Raw genomic sequence first — 18,331 nt, forward strand, 5'->3', positions numbered from 1 at the left:
ATCTGTACAGTCGGTCGAAACAAGGCCTGGAGCTGACTGTAGTTCCGATCACGAACTTCTTATTGCACAATTTAGGATCAGACTAAAGAGATTAGGGAAGACCCACAGATCAGCTAGATATGAGCTCACTAATATTCCTAAGGAATATGCAGTGGAGGTGAAGAATCGATTTAAGGGACTGGACTTAGTAGACAGGGTCCCGGAAGAACTATGGACAGAAGTTGGCAGCATTGTTCAGGAGGCGGCAACAAAATACATCCCAAAGAAAGAGAGAACCAAGAAGGCAAAGTGGCTGTCTGCTGAGACACTAGAAGTAGCCCAAGAAAGAAGGAAAGCAAAAGGCAACAGTGATAGGGGGAGATATGCCCAATTAAAGGCAAAATTCCAGAGGTTAGCCAGAAGAGATAAGGAATTATTTTTAAACAAGCAATGCGCGGAAGTGGAAGAAGACAATAGAATAGGAAGGACAAGAGACCTCTTCCAGAAAATTAGAAACATCGGAGGTAAATTCCAGGCAAAAATGGGTATGATCAAAAACAAAGATGGCAAGGGCCTAACAGAAGAAGAAGAGATCAAGAAAAGGTGGCAAGAATATACAGAAGACCTGTATAGGAAGGATAACAATATCGGGGATAGCTTTGACAGTGTGGTCAGTGAGTTAGAGCCAGACATCCTGAAGAGTGAGGTTGAATGGGCCTTAAGAAGCATTGCTAATAACAAGGCAGCAGGAGACGACAGCATCCCAGCTGAACTGTTCAAAATCTTGCGAGATGATGCTGTCAAGGTAATGCATGCTATATGCCAGCAAATTTGGAAAACACAGGAATGGCCATCAGATTGGGAAAAATCAACTTACATCCCCATACCAAAAAAGGGAAACACTAAAGAATGTTCAAACTATTGAACAGTGGCACTCATTTCACACGCCAGTAAGGTAATGCTCAAGATCCTGCAAGGTAGACTTCAGCAGTTCATGGAGCGAGAATTGCCAGATGTACAAGCTGGGTTTAGAAAAGGCAGAGGAACTAGAGACCAAATTGCCAATATCCGCTGGATAATGGAAAAAGCCAGGGAGTTTCAGAAAAACATCTATTTCTGTTTTATTGACTATTCTAAAGCCTTTGACTGTGTGGACCATAACAAATTGTGGCAAGTTCTTAGTGGTATGGGGATACCAAGTCATCTTGTCTGCCTCCTGAAGAATCTGTATAACGACCAAGTAGCAACAGTAAGAACAGACCACGGAACAACGGACTGGTTTAAGATTGGGAAAGGAGTACGGCAGGGCTGTATACTCTCACCCTACCTATTCAACTTGTACGCAGAACACATCATGCGACATGCTGGGCTTGAGGAATCCAAGGCTGGAGTTAAAATCTCTGGAAGAAAGATTAACAATCTCAGATATGCAGATGATACCACTTTGATGGCTGAAAGTGAAGAGGAACTAAGGAGCCTTATGATGAAGGTGAAAGAAGAAAGTGCAAAAGCTGTCTTGCAGCTAAACCTCAAAAAAACCAAGATTATGGCAACCAGCTTGATTGATAACTGGCAAATAGAGGGAGAAAATGTAGAAGCAGTGAAAGACTTTGTATTCCTAGGTGCAAAGATTACTGCAGATGCTGACTGCAGTCAGGAAATCAGAAGACGCTTAATCCTTGGGAGAAGAGCAATGACAAATCTCGATAAAATAGTTAAGAGCAGAGACATCACACTGACAACAAAGGCCCGCATGGTTAAAGCAATGGTGTTCCCTGTAGTAACATATGGCTGCGAGAGCTGGACCATAAGGAAGGCTGAGCAAAGGAAGATTGATGCTTTTGATCTGTGGTGTTGGAGGAAAATTCTGAGAGTGCCTTGGACTGCAAGAAGATCAAACCAGTCCATCCTCCAGGAAATAAAGCCAGACTGCTCACTTGAGGGAATGATATTAAAGGCAAAACTCAAATACTTTGGCCACATAATGAGAAGACAGGACACCCTGGAGAAGATGCTGATGCTAGGGAGAGTGGAAGGCAAAAGGAAGAGGGGCCGACCAAGGGCAAGATGGATGGATGATATTCTAGAGGTGACGGACTCGTCCCTGGGGGAGCTGGGGGTGTTGACGACCGACAGGAAGCTCTGGCGTGGGCTGGTCCATGAAGTCACGAAGAGTCGGAAGCGACTAAACGAATAAACAACAACAAATGGCATAGCAGTTCGGTGTTCATGCTGCTTTTTCTTGCTGGGAAATCCTTGTGAGGTCCAGTAGCCAGATGTGTAGACTAGTTAGCCGTGACAAGTCACGTTGCCCGGGGTGCACCACTAGGAGGCTAGTCTCCATTGCACCGAGTTGGGCTGAGAGAAAGTGACTGGCCCAGGGTCACCCAGCCGGCTTTCATGCCTAAGGCGGGACTAGAACTCTCCTACCATGCCTGATTGGCTCTTGGGCTGAGAGAAAGTGACTGGCCCAGGGTCACCCAGCCGGCTTTCATGCCTAAGGCGGGACTAGAACTCTCCTACCATGCCTGATTGGCTCTTGGGCTGAGAGAAAGTGACTGGCCCAGGGTCACACAGCCGGCTTTCGTGCCTAAGGCGGGACTGGAACTCACAGACTCCGGGTTTCTAGCCCAGCACCTTAACCACTAGACCATACTGGCTCTCATGGATGAGATGAACAAGGTTTACAGGATCAATTCCAGATATGCAAAGAAAAATAAAGCCAGGAGATATACTTGTATGCTTTGTAAGGAAGATAAGAGATCAGATTCTTCAAGAGGATTTAAAAAACAGGCTTAAGATAAATGATAAAGATCTTTGTATTGAATTAAATACCAGTTAGGATATTGCAAAAAAGAAAATATTTCTTTCTAAAGACGTACTTAAAAGAAAAGGGCACCCATTTCATTGGGATACAATGGAGGGAATAATTCTGATGTATAATCAGAAAAGATACAAATTCAATTCTGTATCAAAGGCCAGAGAATCCTATGAGGAATTCAAAGATGAATTTGGAGGGGCAACTGAAAGAAAAAGATGAGAGCCTGCAACAAGGAGAGGACCTAGAGGGAGCTATCACATCAATAGGAGCTACAGCCACGGATATTTCAAAACCAGCAATATAGATTTGGAGTTTAAAAGCTTAACTTGTAATAAGAATGGACAAAACTCCTGACCAAAAAAAAAGCTTTTCATCATCTGAAAAAATTAAAACAAATGTGATATATTTGCAAGAAACACAGTAAGAAAAAGATAAGAAATATTTGGTATATAAGAATTTGAGAGAAGAATTTTATTTCAGCAGGGGAAACAAACAAAAAATGGGGGGTGGTCTTGTATATTGATCTAATTTTACAACCCAAACTGATTTTTAATGATAACAAGGTAGACATGTAGGAGTGGAGATCTTTTGGAATGTGGCTAAGGTTATTTTGATCAGTATCCATCACCAAATAATAATAAATCCACTTTTAAATGGATTAATGAATACATTAATGGAGATTATTTATGAAAGTTGGTGTATATTGGGGATTGGAATGGAGTGGTGTGCCCACAAAGAGATAAAAAGAGTCCCTCTTTTGAGGGGAGATGGGTGGTGGCAAAATTTGAAAAATAAAATAAAATAAAAAAATAAAACCTTGGCAAAAGAAATTAAAACAACACAAGGTACTGTAAACTCCCTAAGATTTTTTTTTTAAATGGTTGAGAACTTGGCACTTATAGATGTTTGGAGACATATAAATGGATATACAAAAGAATACACATGCTATTCTGAAACATTACTCATTTTCAAGAATTGGTATGTTGTGGATTTCCAAGAATTTACTTAACTGGACTGGCAGAACAGAGATACCACCATGAACTTTTTCTGATCAGAATCCAGTAACTTGGGTTCTTGAGAAGAAATATACAGATGGAGAATGAATGAAACCCTGTTATATAATGAATCAATAATAAGAGATTGTAAAGAACCAATAAAAGATCTTTTTTGAATTCAATCCGAATAAAAGTACAGAATTAAGTGTAGTATGGGATGCAAGTAAAGCCTGTACGAGGGGACAATTTATTAGACAAGGATAAAAAAAACAAAGAAAAGAGGCAAAAGATAGTAGTTGAGATTCAAAGGAAAGAAAATGAACATAAAAATCATCAGGAAATAAAAATATTTTAAAACAAATAAAACTTTTGCAACACCAATTTTCTATGCTGATGGTTAAAGAAATACAAATAAAAATGAGTTTTGCAAAGGGAAAAAAAATGAACAAATAAACCAGGGAAATTATTAGTGGACAAATTGAGGAAAGAAAGGAAAAAATGATATTAAAGTTGCAAAAAAAGAAAAGATGTCTTAGACAATAAGGAAATGCAGAAGATTTTTTAAAAATATTATACCAAATTATAGAAAGGTGAGGAGATTCAAAAGGAGAAAATAGATGAATGTCTGGAAAAGTCAAAACTGCCAAAAACAATGGAACAGAAACAGATGTTGAATGGACCTATAACAGTAAGAGAAATAACAGAAGCAATAAAAAAACAGTAAATCAGGAAAAACACCAGGCTCTGACGGGCTGCATGCCGTGCAATACAAATATTCTGAAGATGAGCTACCGCTGCCCCTCAAGCAGTAACAGACTCTGTTGTGCCAAAAGGAATTGTTTCAGAAGCTTGGGAAGCAGAAATATTGCTCTAATGCATAAAGAAGGGCAAGATCCAATTTTACCAAAGAACTACCATCCAATATCATTATTATAAAACATTTACAGCAATTTTAGCAGAAAAAATGAAAGCTGTTTTGAAGGACTTTATATGTGAATATCAATGTGGATTTTTACCAAAAAGACAACTAAGAGATAATATAAGAGATGTTATTAATAGAACACCACAGAGATAAACAAGCAGCACTGATTTTTCTTGATGCTGGAAAAGCCTTTGACAATTTGAACTGGACATTTGTATTTAAAACCTTGGAAAGAATGGATTTTGGAGATAATTTCATTAAATGGGTAAAATCAATTTATTCATCACAGACAGAACAAATAACAGTTAATAGTGAATTATCAAAACTCATCCCAATCCTGGTGTTGAAGGTGTTTACCAGAAATGTAAGACAAGATGACAGAATTATTGGAGTGATAGTGAAAAAGGAGACATATAAATTAAGCTTATTTACAGATGATCTTCTTTTGGTATCAGAAAATCCCTTGGAAGGAATAGATATACTAATGAAAATATTAAAATAATTTGGTGAGCTTGCTGGATTTAAAGTGAATAAGGAAAAAACAAAAATGTTGAGCAAAAATATGCAGATGGAGAACCCCCCCAAAAACTGATTTAAAACTGGTTTTCAGATTGAAAGGAAGGTAAAATATTCAGGTATTACCATGAATAATATGAATTGTGTGATGTACCAGAATAATTATTTTAACTTTGGAATGAAATTAAAAAAGACCTCTAAACTGGGAAAAGTTGAAATTATCATTGCTTGGTAGAATGAATAAAAATAAAAATTTATGTATTACCTAGAATTATGTTTTTATTTCAGACTATATGTATTTTGAAAAATGACATACCTTTTAAACAATGGCAAAATGATTTATCAAGGTTTATATGGCAAGGAAAAAAACCAAGAGTGAAATATATGGAGGAAGAAGGTCATAATCTGAGGTTTGGGTAGCATGGTATGACAAAGTGAAAGTAAATGTAGATTTTAAGAATCATTACCTGAGAAACACATCATTAAGAATATGGAATAAATATAAAACCAGACTGTGTCCAAAGATATTATTATTGACATCCACACAAGAAGCTTTCTAGAGAAGAGAAACCTCAGATAAAGAATGATGGCCAACAAATCAAAGGAACACCCATGAGATCACCTATTTCAGGACTCATAGCAGAGATTGTAATGCAGCGTCTGGAAAGGATAGCACTCCCACGCATACAACCCAAAGTGTGGATCCGGTACGTGGATGACACTTCCATCATACTCAAAAAGGAACAACTGGAGGAAACACATGAAACATCAACATCTCCAATGGAATAAAATTCACAAGGGAAGAAGAAAACAACACACTACCATTCCTGGACATCCTCATCAGTAGAGGAAATGATGGTAAGTTAGAAACACAAGTCTCCCGGAAAGCTACCCACACCAACCAAGCGCTCCACTACCGAAGTAACAATCCAACCTCCCACAAGAGAAGCTGTGTAAGAACATTATTCAGATGAGCACTTACACACTGCAGCAACCCAGAACGCCAGAAAAAGGAAACAGATCATCTGTACAGCATCTTCCAGCAAAATGGATACCCACTCAACTTTAGCAAGAAGTGCCTCACCACCCAACCCACTACAACCCAACCAACAGAAGCTAGGAAAAGGATAACACTGCCGTACATCAGAAACATCTCAGAAACCACCAACAGACTGTTACAACTGCATGGCATCACCGTAGCACATAAACCAACTAAAACTCTTCAAAACATCTTTTAAGTAACCCCAAAGGACCCAGCAGCCCAAGAAGAAAAAACAGGAGTTATCTACCACATACAGTGCAAAGACTGTAACAGCCACTATGTAGGACAGACAGGCAGAAGACCAGCAGAGCGCATCCGCGAACACCAATTAGCAGTCAGAAGACACGATGAGAACTCCTTAATCTCACAGCACATGGACAGACTCAACCATAGTTTCAGCTGGGAAACTGTGAGCATCCTAAACCAAGCCAAATCCAAAAACACCAGAGAATTCCTGGAAGCCTGGCACTCAGACCAAGCAGCCATCAACAGACACATAGAGGTAAACAACGTTTACATAACATTCAAAAGAGACAGTAGAAAAGCCAAAAGACCAGGACACCGCCTTGCCAGCAATCAACACCCAGATGTGCAAAAATCAACACTAGGATTGACACCAGATGAACCATCCAACAGCACAATACACCCTAATCAAGGAACTATTAACTCAGGCAATCAACCAAGCAGCAAACAGCCCAATCAAAGAACTCCCAAGGAGAGAACACCCCCCCACCAACACAAGCAGGGCAGGCCACGATATATAAACTGAGAGCAAGGCCCACTCCCTCTTTGCACTGAAGATGTTGCCTAGTCTGGCAATGAAATGTCTGCAAGAAAACAAGGCTCAGATAGCACCAAGGACTCCACAGAATTATTTCTACTAGGTTTTATAGACAAGGAATTAGAAAAGAAACATAGGAAATTAATATTGTATATGGTAACTGCAGCAAGATTATTGTACGCAAAAAGCTGGAAAAGCAATGAAATATCTACAGTGGAAGATTGGATTATAAAATTAACTTGAAGAAACAGTGAAGCGGACCAGTTTTGTCAGAGAAAAATGATAAAGATTTTTCTGAAAGACTGGAAACATTATATGGACTTTTGCCAAAAAAAAAAATCAAATTGATGATTTTGGGATTGGGGGATTAAAAAAGACAAAGAGGTAGGGGAAAAGTTTAATATGATAATTGCTTCGGTGGAAGTACATAAGGCGAAAGGCATAATTATATGGATTTTTAAAATTTTATTTTTTAGCTTTGTCTATATATATTGAACAGTACTGGGCCCAAGGCAGAACCCTGAGATACCCCCAACGCGTACCTCCCTCCATGCAGATATAGACCCATTGAGGATCATGTGTTGCTACGGTTGTTCAGCCAATCCATCTGGTAGAGGGACCATCCAGGCCACGTTTTTCTAGTTTATCAAGAAGGAGCCTATTGTCTACTGTATCAAATGCCTTACTGAATTCTAAGCATGCTACATCCACAGCATTCCCTTGCTCCACTAATGTAGTCACCCTGTCAAAGAAAGCAGTAAGATTAGTCTGGCATGACCTGTTTTGAACAAATTCATGCTGGCTTCTGGTAATCATCCTCTTTGTTCCTAAGTGCCTGCAAACCTGCTGCTTATCTTTTCTAGGATTTTCCCAGATTTTGAGGTCAAACTGACCTATCTGTGGTTTCCTGGGTCCACTTTTTTTTTCCTTTTCTTGGATATCGGAACCAGATTGGCTTTTCTAACACTTCCCCTGTTCCAGGATTTTTTAAAGATTTCAATCAGTGACTCTGAGATGGCGTCTGTCAGTTCCTTTAACACGCTGGGATATCATCCATCTCGCCCAGGAGACTTGAATTCACTCGAAGTTACTAGGTGTTCTGCAAGGCACTGTCTCTGATTTTTGGAAACCAGCTCATCATCTGATACCAATACTCTGATGTCAAAAAAAAAAAAAAAGCACAGAGAAATATTACTCCCTGTTTAGGACATCTATATGAAACTGTAGAGTTCCTGGGAAGCCCAAGGACTGGAGGATAAGAATCTCCACCTTAAAAAGCAAATGAGTTCATTGCTATCACTCAAGACTTAAAGATCTTGCAAGCCCAGAGGGCAACTGGCCAGCTGTACCTCACCTGTATGGCCTGACCAAAGTGGTCTGTGCTCTGATTACCTCCCAATTTTTGGATGCCAGGTGAAAACCTGGCCTTTTCCTTTTCCTTCAGGAGTTAACAATCACAACCATGTGCTAACACTCCTTGTAAATAATTTGTACCTCTCCTACTAGTATACTATGGCCACTGTTATTTTAATCTTTTGAAGCATGAACTAGATATGGAAGATAGTTTAAAAAAACAAAGACACCACTGAATAAAGCTTTACTGATAATGCCATCCATGCAGTGCTATAATAGTGGTTTGCCATGCTATTGTCAGGCTCGCTTTGCACGCCTGCCATGAAACTATTGCTACATGCATTAGCCAAGGCACAAGCAAACCCGTATCAGCTTTGCAGACAGAGAGGATTGTTAATCACATTCCTTCACAAGCTGTTGGGGCCAAAGACGGGCTTGTAAGACACCTGGACTCAAATTAAGTCTAAGGAACTGGCGGGGTGGAGATCAGGGGTGAGAACAGGCTTGTTTTGGAGACAGGGAGGGGAGACTATGTCAGAAGGAATGATTCAGTTTGAATGCTTTGGCGCCAAAACGTTATTCAGAGCTTTGCAACTGTCCTGTGTAATTGGATTTTAATAAATGAATTCTTTAAGCTTCCTAACGGACTCTTTGGAGAATTTCTGAAGATAAGATCCTGGTACTGGGGCTGTCACAACTATTATTATGGAATGTTTTTCCAACTTCCCCTCTAGCCAACAGCTTTGACACTTCCCTCATCCAAGTCACTCTGCTCAGTTACTCAAACCACCTCAGTGTTCCACCCGCTGAGATAGCAAACAAGTATAAACATTTTAATGAAATATATAGACATAGAGCTTGCAGTACCCATCCTCCCTGGAACAGGTATGATGAGTTTTAAAAAGACATGTAAATTTTCAAATAAGGTGTATAATGCCGCCCCCAGCCCAATTAATCAGACAGCAGCATTTTGTCTGTATACGGTGCCATTTGGTTTTTCTTTTTGCCAGAAACTGACCCAAGATCAATTCCCCTCCGCAGGAGAACACATTGTGAAGCCAGCTATTGAGGCCATGGAAAATCCTGCAAGGCCCAACGGGCTCTTGCAACTGAAGGGGACCGAGCCTAAGTTCACTGGAGACGGGAAGGGGCATGACCCACTCCTTGGCCACCTGTCCACTGAAGGGGCTGAGAGGCAGCAGGGCAAGAATGTGCAAAGGACGGACTTGCCGAGAAGCGCAAAGCTGCTCCTCTCTCCTAAAGCGGCCCACAATTTCTGCAGTGTTGCAGCTACGCTGACTCGCAACAGGTGCTCTCCAGGGGCGCAGGCGGGATTGTTTCCTTCCGTTTTACCTGGCGATGCTATTGGAATCAAACCAGGGATCTTTTGCGTTCAATAACGGCCGTCCACTCTGGATTCCAGTCCTCATGCTTCTACTGGGCCACCTTAAGTAGGAGCGGAAGGAACTCTGTGGTTGTCTATCTCAGGAGGGCCAGTGAAATCCCCGTAGAGGAGTTACAAAAGTGATCAGAGAAAAATTATCGGCAATATTTGACCACTCCTGGAGGGTTGGTGAGGTCCCAGAAAACCTGAGGAGAGCAAAGGCAATGGCAGAATGCGAAGGGGCGAGCTCTCCTTCAGAGAGAGGCTGGATGGTCATCTGCTCTAATGGACCATGCACTGAGCAGGGGGTTAGGAGGACTAGATGATCTTTAATGTATTTTCCAATTCAATGATTCTATGACCCTCAGCCTACCAGGTAAGAGCCCACTGCTAAGAAAGAAGGCATGAAATTTCTTTAACAACTACTACTCTCTCCTTGTGGGGGAGGGAATTTATATTTGTTTCACTATTTACTAACTTTTATCAATTAAACAATCAAGATTGCTCTCACTGAAAAAATGATTCTGCTTTTCAGCTTCCCCAACATTATACCTAGAAGTACCTTGCCCCTGACTATGTTGAAGACCATGCAAACACCAAGAAGGGCTTACCTGTCCTATGTCCAGCATATCCTCGTAGCTCAGCAGGGCCACTGGGATATCGATTTCCTCATATTGACTCTGGTTACCAGCTGGGGGGACCTGATGTGACCAGTAGAAAGGAAATCAGTGCTTAAATACACCACACAGGCATCCTCAACTCAATTTCAGTGGCCTGAAATCTAAATAATTTGCTCCCAGGATGAAACTCAGCAGCATCCATTTAACAAGCATTGGATTAGCTTTGTTCAATCTATATGAATTACTGAGAGATTTGAAGATATTAAAATCGTTACAGGATGTGTGTGTTTGGGAACGAAAGACTATGGGATGACCAAAGAAAAGAGCAATACAGAGAGAAGGCCCAGGTTCTTTAGCTATTGCTACAGAACTGAAGGACCTTAAACCTTCACGAATGGATTGTGAAGATAGCAGAACTTGTAGAATACAAAAAGCAGCACAGAAGTGTACCATTTGGGCCGGTCTCTCTCTCAGCCCAACTCACTTCACAGGGTTGTTGTTGTGGGGAAAATAGGAGGAGGAAGGCGTATTTGGTATGTTTGCTACCTTGAGTTATTTATAAAAATAATAAAGGTGGGATAGAAAATTAATAAATAAATGTAAGTCCTGAATCATTCTCAATCCTTAAAAAAAAGGATTAAAGCCATACTGAGGAAAATAAAATAATAAATAAAGTGAAACAAAAAGATCCACTTTCTGGGTGGGAGCAGAGGAGGAAAATACGAACATAAACTTTTAGTTTACTCTTTTGTCACACTGGTGGTCCCAGCAGCTAAACAAAATCTCTAGTTGAGAGGCAGTACTATATGATGCTTAAGAGCTCTACCTAGTCTTCCTACCAAAAAAGCATTTCAAAAGCTAAAGCAAAACGTCAGACACAGAGAAACAAAAGTTCAGAAAGCATCGAAATAACAACCAGAGGAGATTCCAGTCTGAACGGCCACCCGAGCTGCTGCTTCTGCCCCTGGGAAGGGCCCAGCCCAGAGCCTCGCGGGGGGGGGGAGGGGGGCTTTCAGGGCTGCCGCGGGCCTGTCTGGCGAGGACTCACCAGCCTCTCCTTGCTGACGATCAGCAGCCCGCGAGCGCCGTTGATCTGCGCCAGGTGCACCTTCTCGTAGAAAGTGCAGTTCCCCCGCATCACCATGGGCACCGCGTTGCCGAAGCCTCCGTCGGGGACCTCGGACGGAGCGCACAAGACCGACAGCGTCTGATCCTGCAGCGCCAGGACGGACTGCGGGGAGGAGGGAGGAGGGAGGAGGGAGGAGGGAGGGGGGAGCCGGCCGTCAGCGAGGGACGGACGGACGGACGGAGGGAAGGAGGGACGGCGGGCGGCAGGGTCCGGCCGGGGCCAGCCTCGCCCCCACTCTGCGGCACTCACCGCCTTGCCCAGGTCGTGCGGCAGGTGGGCCCACTGCGAGTTGAAGAGGATGCAGTAGTCCTTCCCGCCGCCGCCGCCGCCGCCGCCGCCCTTCTCCGGGAAGACGCGGACCACGCCGAACTCGCCGGACACCTGAGCAGACGCAGAACAGCCACGCGAGCGGCGCCTCCTCGCCCCCGCCCGGGGACCCCTCCCCAGCCCCAGCCTCCCTCCAGCAGGGACGCCGCCGGCCGGCCGGCCGGCCAGCCCCCCCCCCGCAGCGGGGCCCGGCGGCTCTCCTCCCCGCCCTCGGGCGGTCGGGGGCGGGAACCGCCGCTGCTCACCTGGGCGACCAGCAGGGCCAGCACCCACCCGCGCGGCCCGCGAGCCGCCATGGCCGCCTATTGTCTTCCGTGGGGCCGGGAGGGAGCAGGCAGGGAAGGCCGTCGCCGGGCCAGGCAGGAAGCGAGAGCCCGTTACTTGGCAACCCCGGGAGCTCCTCCTTGACCGCCGAGCGGAGCCCCGCCTCTTCCTGAACTTTGGCCGGCGGAGCTTCACCCCAGAGAGGCTTCCGTGAGCGGAAAGCCGCGCCTCGCAGGGGCCGCTGGGGGAGACCGTTGCCGGGACGACCCGGGAGCCTTTCTCGAGCCGAGCCTTTGTTTTGGGGCAGAAAAGAGGCGATCCGAGCCTTGTCCGAGAGTGCCGGAAGTCCCTGTCGGCCACGTGACCGCGCCCTCGCCGCTAATTGGAGAAAAGCGAAGGGGCGGTCCCGGGAGAGCTGTCGGCGGAAGTGACGCCACGAGGGGTCAAGGGGCGGGATGCCTGCCGAGAGCAAGATGGCGGTAAGCGGGATTCCGGCCTGCCGCCTCTCCCTTGGCGGCTGAGGCTCCTCTGCTGGCAGGGCAGGGGGCTGGGGGGGGGGGGGGCGGGCGGGGGTGACGCCGCAGCTCCGCTCTCGGGGAGCGGCTTCCCGGCGGGAGCGTGGGGTTCTCGCTTCCCTTCAGGGACCGAGGCTCACGGGGAGCTTGGCCTTCTCGTTCGCGCGCAGGACAAGGAGAAGAAGAAGAAGGAGAGCATTTTGGACCTCTCGAAGTACATCGACAAAACCATCCGCGTGAAGTTCCAGGGGGGACGGGAAGGTGAGTGGACGTCCCGGCCGCTTTGGCTCGGGGCTGCTGATCCGATACTCGGCGTTCGGTCGCGCGGAGGGCTCCCGGTAATTCTCCCTCTCTCCCCCAACAGCCAGCGGTGTCCTGAAAGGGTTTGATCCTCTTCTCAACCTGGTATTGGATGGCACCGTGGAGTACATGCGGGGTGCGTATGGGGCTTTGCAGGAGGCCTGCGGGTTGGGCCGCCTGCCCTTGCATCTGCAGCTTGCTTTGGAGTAAGATGCAGCGTACGGGAGGGACGAGTCAGGTAACTCCCCCTAATCCCCCCTCTTCAGATCCGGATGATCAGTACAAGCTCACGGAAGACACGCGCCAGCTTGGGCTGGTCGTCTGCAGAGGGACCTCCGTGGTCCTCATCTGCCCACAGGACGGGATGGAAGCTATACCGAACCCCTTCATTCAACAGCAAGACGGCTAACCTGTCTGTGGGCTGCTGTTCAAACCTTAGGAGGACTGGAATGTGGTTGTCCTGAAAAGAAGCCTCTTTTGCAAGAGAATTTTTTTTTTAATGCTCATTTTATATAGGAGAAGGACCTTAAAACATTTTTTTTACATTGTGTGGCGCCGTACATTGGCCAGGAAAAAGCCTTGCGATGAGGTGATGTCTTTTGTCTTCGGCGGGTTTAGAGCATCTTCCTGCTGTAAATAATTGAAAGCACATAAGAGGGTTCAGTAAAATACTACAGACTATTTTTGGCGGTTCGTGTTCCTTTACTCCCTGGATGAACACTGCAGTTCCTCCCTGGTTTGGTCCCGTTTCACCAGGCCTTCGTCTTTGTCTGCTGATAGCTTTGTGCTGCTTTCTCAGGACGAAGTGTAGGACAGCTGAATAGAAGCCATGTGAACTTTTTTCATAAGAACGTGAAGAAATGGTGATGGAGATTTGTGTAGTTCATCAGCTTCAAGGGATGTGTTCATTTTCTTTTGCTTTCCTCACTGGAGGAGGAGAGTTTCTGAGTTGACAAATAATAAAACACATCCTGAACCTTCTCACAAGCTGTAATATTAAGGAATGTGAAAACTTGGGTAGTGCACGTTAAGAAAACTATAAACAGTGTTAATTTAGGTAGTGTGCTGGACTTGAGATACAATAGCTATTTTATTTAAAATGATTCCTGGGTTAGAACTTTAAACCTGGTCGGGGTCTGCTTGCTTGGTAACAAAAAACTATTCCATTCGCTTCCTTGGCCCAAACTAGGAATGGCTTAGCTTCCCCTTCCAGCCACTCACCTCTCTTTGGGCAAGCTGTGCTGCTTCCTGGAACAGATGAAAAAGGGGTTGGGGCTGCTTCTGGCTCTCCCTTTGGGGCCTTCTGGTTCCTCAGGTATGCTTGGAAGAAGAGGTTCTGTGGTGGTGTGTGATTGGAGACAGTTGTATGTCAGTCACGGGGTTGTGAGAGCTTGTGTGGCTGACACATCCCTCTTTGAAGAAAAAAGCCACTAGCTGCAGTGGTTAGAAGAGAAGCCTGAAAGGTGGTAGTAACGATTGTGCAAGAGTGTATCAGAATGCAAGATCTTCCATGCCAAGTCACGAAGAGATAGAGAACTTTTGAACGTATTTTTTTTTTGTATCTAATATTACATTATGGTCACAATGAAGAACAACTTGAGGACTAACCAGACTACTGGATAGACGACCACTAAAAATTGATGAATGAGCTAAAAATGCGCAACAATAAAGCTAAGGTAATCCAGCATTGCCTATAAAAGAGAGCTGCAGGGAAGAGAAATCTGAAGTCCCGTCTTCCGTTCCATTGAGGGTCATCTTGGCCCTCTAAGGGGGCTTCCCACGGCCTTTTGCCACTTGACCAATGATAGGAAGGGTGTGGTCTGAATGATTGAGAGAATAAAAGTGAGATGCTTATGTTGCTAAAATAAAACCTTTAAAATCTACTGTAGTCTCCTGTTGGGTGGTGGTCGCTGGCTGCTCTGATGCTGCATAAAATACTCCTAATTTTATTGCAGAGGGAAAACTTGTAACACCAAGGAGGCTGGGTCACAAAGATCAGGGTGCTGAAGGGGCAAAGATGAGACTATGCCAGTCAGCCTTAGTCAGAGATGGCACTTTGGGCTGAGGACTGGCATTCTGATGCATTGCATGTCCAGCGTCTCTCTCTGAAAAGGGAGATGCAGCCTCCCAGATATGCTCCAGGTCCATGGTTTCTGCTAGAGCTAAGTCCTTTGGAAGGCTGTTCATTGCAATGTTCAGATGAGGGTCAAAGACTTGGGGTGGCTGAGCAGTTACATTTTATTCCACCTTTTTTATATATCACTCAAGATGGCAAACATACCCGATCCTCCTGCCTCCGATGTTCCCCACAACAACAACCCTGTGAGGTGGGTTGGGCTGAGAATGGGGGGCTGGCCCAAAGTCACCCAGCTGGCCTTCGTGCCTAAGGGAGGCCTAGAACTCGCAGTCTCCTGGTTTCATGGCCAGGACCTTCATCATGACATCAGACTGGCTCCCCACTGGTTACCGAGTGCCGCCATTTCTAACGTCAGGTTGGTGTTCCTTGTTCTTTTGTATAGGAACAGATGTGCTTGCTCCGAATGGGAAGCCAAACGATACTGCCGCCAGATGGCCAGTATGTATGAGGGGTTGTGACGTCCCTGGGTGAGGGAAGCAGACCTCTATTTTTAGCATTGGAGTTTTAGTGTCTATATCAGGCCTAGCTGCTGCTGGCCTCCCACCAAGGCTTGAACAGGAGCCAAGGTCGCAGCGCAGGAGGGTGTGTTGTTCTGTGTGTGGCTTCTCTAGAGCCAGCCAGTCGGCATGGACCTGTCCCCAAGCACAGCAGTTCAGGCAAATCCTGAATGTGACGCTGTCCTGGAGGTGGGGGAAATGTGCTTTCCTGTAAACCGGTGGGCACTGGCCTGCCACAGCTGCTATTTTGAGGCCATGTTCTTTGGTGGCACCCGGGAGTATGCAGAGCGGCACATCCGGATCTGGGGGATTGAGGCAGAGCCCTTTCAGGCACTTCTAGACTTCACCCAGACGGGCAGCCTCTACATCACTCCTGGCAATGTCACCAGCCTTCTGCAGACCGCCGACTTCCTGCAGTTCGAGGCTGCCAAGCGGCGCTGTGAGGCGTTTCTGGAAAGGGAGCTGCACGTCTCTAACTGCCTTGGCCTGAGGGCCTACGCGCAACACTTCGCCTGTGCGGCACTTGCTGCTGCTGCTCTCAATGTGGCCCTCACCCACTGGGCTGACGTGGTGGCCCACGGAGAGGTCGAGACGCTGCCCAAGGAAACGCTGATGGAGCTGCTGCAGAGTGACGAGCTTTGCGTGGCCCGTGAGGATGTGGTCTTTGACACAGTGATGCAGTGGGTGGTGGCAGACCTGCCAGGCAGGGCCAAGGACTTCCTTGAGCTGGTGGGGCTGGTGCGGGTCTCCTTCCTCAGCCTCCCCTTCCTCAACCTCCTGGTGAAGCGCAGCCAGCACCCTGGACCGGACACTCCTGCTCGGCTGCTGAAAGAGCTGGACCGCTTTCCGCCCCCAAGCTGGAGGGACGTTGCCCGGGCCCCCTGCGCGAGCCGGAGCTACGATACCCTCTTGGTGGTGGCCGGGAAACGTGACCAGGAGCAGCAAGAGCTCTTCCACTTTCTGCCAAAGACCAGAGCGTGGCAGGCCTGCTCGCCCCTCAGGCGCAGGAACTTCACCCAGTACGCGGTGGCTGCAGTGGGTAATGCTCCTTCCCTCGGGGTGCCTGGGTGGGGTGGGGGGGGGGCTTTGGGCTGCAGCCCCATAACAAGGAGGACCAAGTGCTTCCTGCTGAGCGGGAAGGGCCCAGGAATAGCTCCCGCAGCATCCCCCGGCTTGCCCAGTCACTGGCAAGGGCGAACGTGGCAATCTTGAGCGGAGGACCACCTGGTGCTTGCTCCGTGCCCCAGAGCATCCTCTCTGGGGCTCCTTTGTAACCAGAAAAGCCCCTGGGTGCTCTGGTGCTGAGTCCGGTCCCGTGCTCTGCAGTTGCTTGGCCTTGGGCTCCCTTCCCAATGCCCAAGGAGGGAACTGGGAGAAGGTGGGAGCTGGGATTTGGAGCAGGGGCTTGGCTCCAAGCATGGGTGGGCGCTCTGCAGCAGCTGCCAGCTCTAGAGAATCGGGGCCCTCTGGTGAGGGCCCTTGAATGCAGTTCCTGGCAGAGGCAGCAACAGGATGGCAGTTGCTCTGCTTCTGGGGGCAGGGGGCCGGCTAACCCTGGCTTGTGCTGATGGGTCCAGGGAAGGGGTTGCTCCCTCATGGTTCTCCATACCATGAGGGAGCAACCCGAACTTTTTGGTTTTGCCAAGCAGGGCAAAACCGCTCCTCTTCTCCTGGCACAGAGCGTCCTTTCCCTGTGCCTTTTCTGCAGGCAATTTCCTCTTCGTGACGGGAGGGAACTTCCGTGAGGAGTTTTTCTGGGCCCCTGTGGACTGGGTTTTGATCTACAACAGCTGGGATGACAGCTGGCTGGAGGGGCCAGCCATGAAGGTGGCTCGGAACAGCCACTGCGCAGTGGGGGTTGGCTTCCATCTGTATGTGATGGGGGGAAGCACCCCTGAGGGCATCACCCCCCGCGTTGAGCGCCTTGCCCTGGCAGATTCCTCCTGGGAGCCTGCCAGTCCCCTGATCCACCCCGTGGAACGAGCCGGAGCCGCCAGCGTGGGGACGCGGATCTACGTGGTCTGTGGCCTGGACGAGAACGGGGATGTGTGTCGGGCAGTGCAGCGGCTGGACGTGGAGACGGACATGTGGGACGTGATTTCTTTCTCGCCGCTGCCGAGGTGAGGCTGGGCGCAGCTTTCTGTGGTCTTTTGGGGGCGGTGGGTTGCAGAGAGCCCGTCCTCTGACTTCTAGAAGTCCCCTGGTTTCTTGTGTGGCCAAGGAAGCGAGGAAGTTGGGCCTCTGTGCTGAGCAGACAAAAGGGGAGACTTTCGGCACCATTCCGAACCTTCTAGCCCTTCCTCCAGCATTCCGTTACTGGCAGATGATTCCTTACCTTGTGCCAGTTTCATATAGAAAATGAAGAGGGCGCTTCCTGAAAGCATGCCCAAGCGGAAGCCCCAGGTGTGGAAGACGCTGACACCTCGCTCTCTTCTCTACAGGACCAGACAGCCCCAAGCAGGCTCTTTGCCGGCTGGCAGCATAGGCCCCCATGAGCTTCTTGTGGGGCAGAGCAGATATGTCAGTGGGTCTAACTGGCTCCAGAGAGCAGCGCCTTTTGCGGGTGCCTCGCTTCCTGAGCACCTGATGTCCTGCTTTTGTCCCCCTCAGGTATGACCTCTGCGTTGCAGCATTGAATGGGGCCATCTACACCATTGGAGGGGGGGCCTTTCGCTTCGACGTGTGCACTAATGAGTGGACCCCCGTAGAGGATGGCTTGGCTCAGAAGTTCTTTGAAGGATGCAGCACT

The 18,331-nt window shown here is 47.2% G+C and overlaps 3 protein-coding genes across 7 annotated transcripts in view; 2 read left to right on the forward strand and 1 right to left on the reverse strand.

The window, feature by feature from the left end:
• Positions 1–12,382, reverse strand: part of SPPL2B (signal peptide peptidase like 2B) — a 29,456-nt gene extending 17,074 nt beyond the window's left edge. Inside the window, exons 1-4 of one of the 5 annotated variants that reach the window (XM_063291026.1) lie at positions 12,115–12,382; positions 11,792–11,923; positions 11,462–11,644; positions 10,405–10,494 (exon numbers count right to left, since the gene is read on the reverse strand). In XM_063291026.1, the coding sequence (XP_063147096.1) occupies positions 10,405–10,494; positions 11,462–11,644; positions 11,792–11,923; positions 12,115–12,165 (456 nt within the window). In that variant the 5' untranslated portion in view covers positions 12,166–12,382. The remainder of the gene's footprint in view (positions 1–10,404; positions 10,495–11,461; positions 11,645–11,791; positions 11,924–12,114) is intronic. The other 4 variants (XM_063291022.1, XM_063291025.1, XM_063291024.1 and 1 more) reach the window with 4 other exon arrangements.
• A 122-nt stretch (positions 12,383–12,504) lies between these two features.
• LSM7 (LSM7 homolog, U6 small nuclear RNA and mRNA degradation associated) lies at positions 12,505–13,929 on the forward strand. Its single transcript, XM_063291027.1, has 4 exons — positions 12,505–12,612; positions 12,819–12,909; positions 13,013–13,084; positions 13,215–13,929. Exons 1-4 carry the CDS (start codon positions 12,589–12,591, stop codon positions 13,355–13,357), a joined length of 330 nt encoding a protein of 109 aa, XP_063147097.1. The 5' UTR covers positions 12,505–12,588; the 3' UTR covers positions 13,358–13,929.
• A 1,703-nt stretch (positions 13,930–15,632) lies between these two features.
• On the forward strand, positions 15,633–17,708 carry LOC134491023 (kelch-like protein 21). Its single transcript, XM_063294483.1, has 2 exons — positions 15,633–16,621; positions 17,291–17,708. Exons 1-2 carry the CDS (start codon positions 15,712–15,714, stop codon positions 17,704–17,706), a joined length of 1,326 nt encoding a protein of 441 aa, XP_063150553.1. The 5' UTR covers positions 15,633–15,711; the 3' UTR covers positions 17,707–17,708.
• The last annotated feature ends 623 nt before the right edge of the window (positions 17,709–18,331 follow it).

The sequence above is a fragment of the Candoia aspera genome, chromosome 1 (assembly GCF_035149785.1).
Source record: "Candoia aspera isolate rCanAsp1 chromosome 1, rCanAsp1.hap2, whole genome shotgun sequence".
Lineage (NCBI taxonomy): Eukaryota > Metazoa > Chordata > Lepidosauria > Squamata > Boidae > Candoia > Candoia aspera.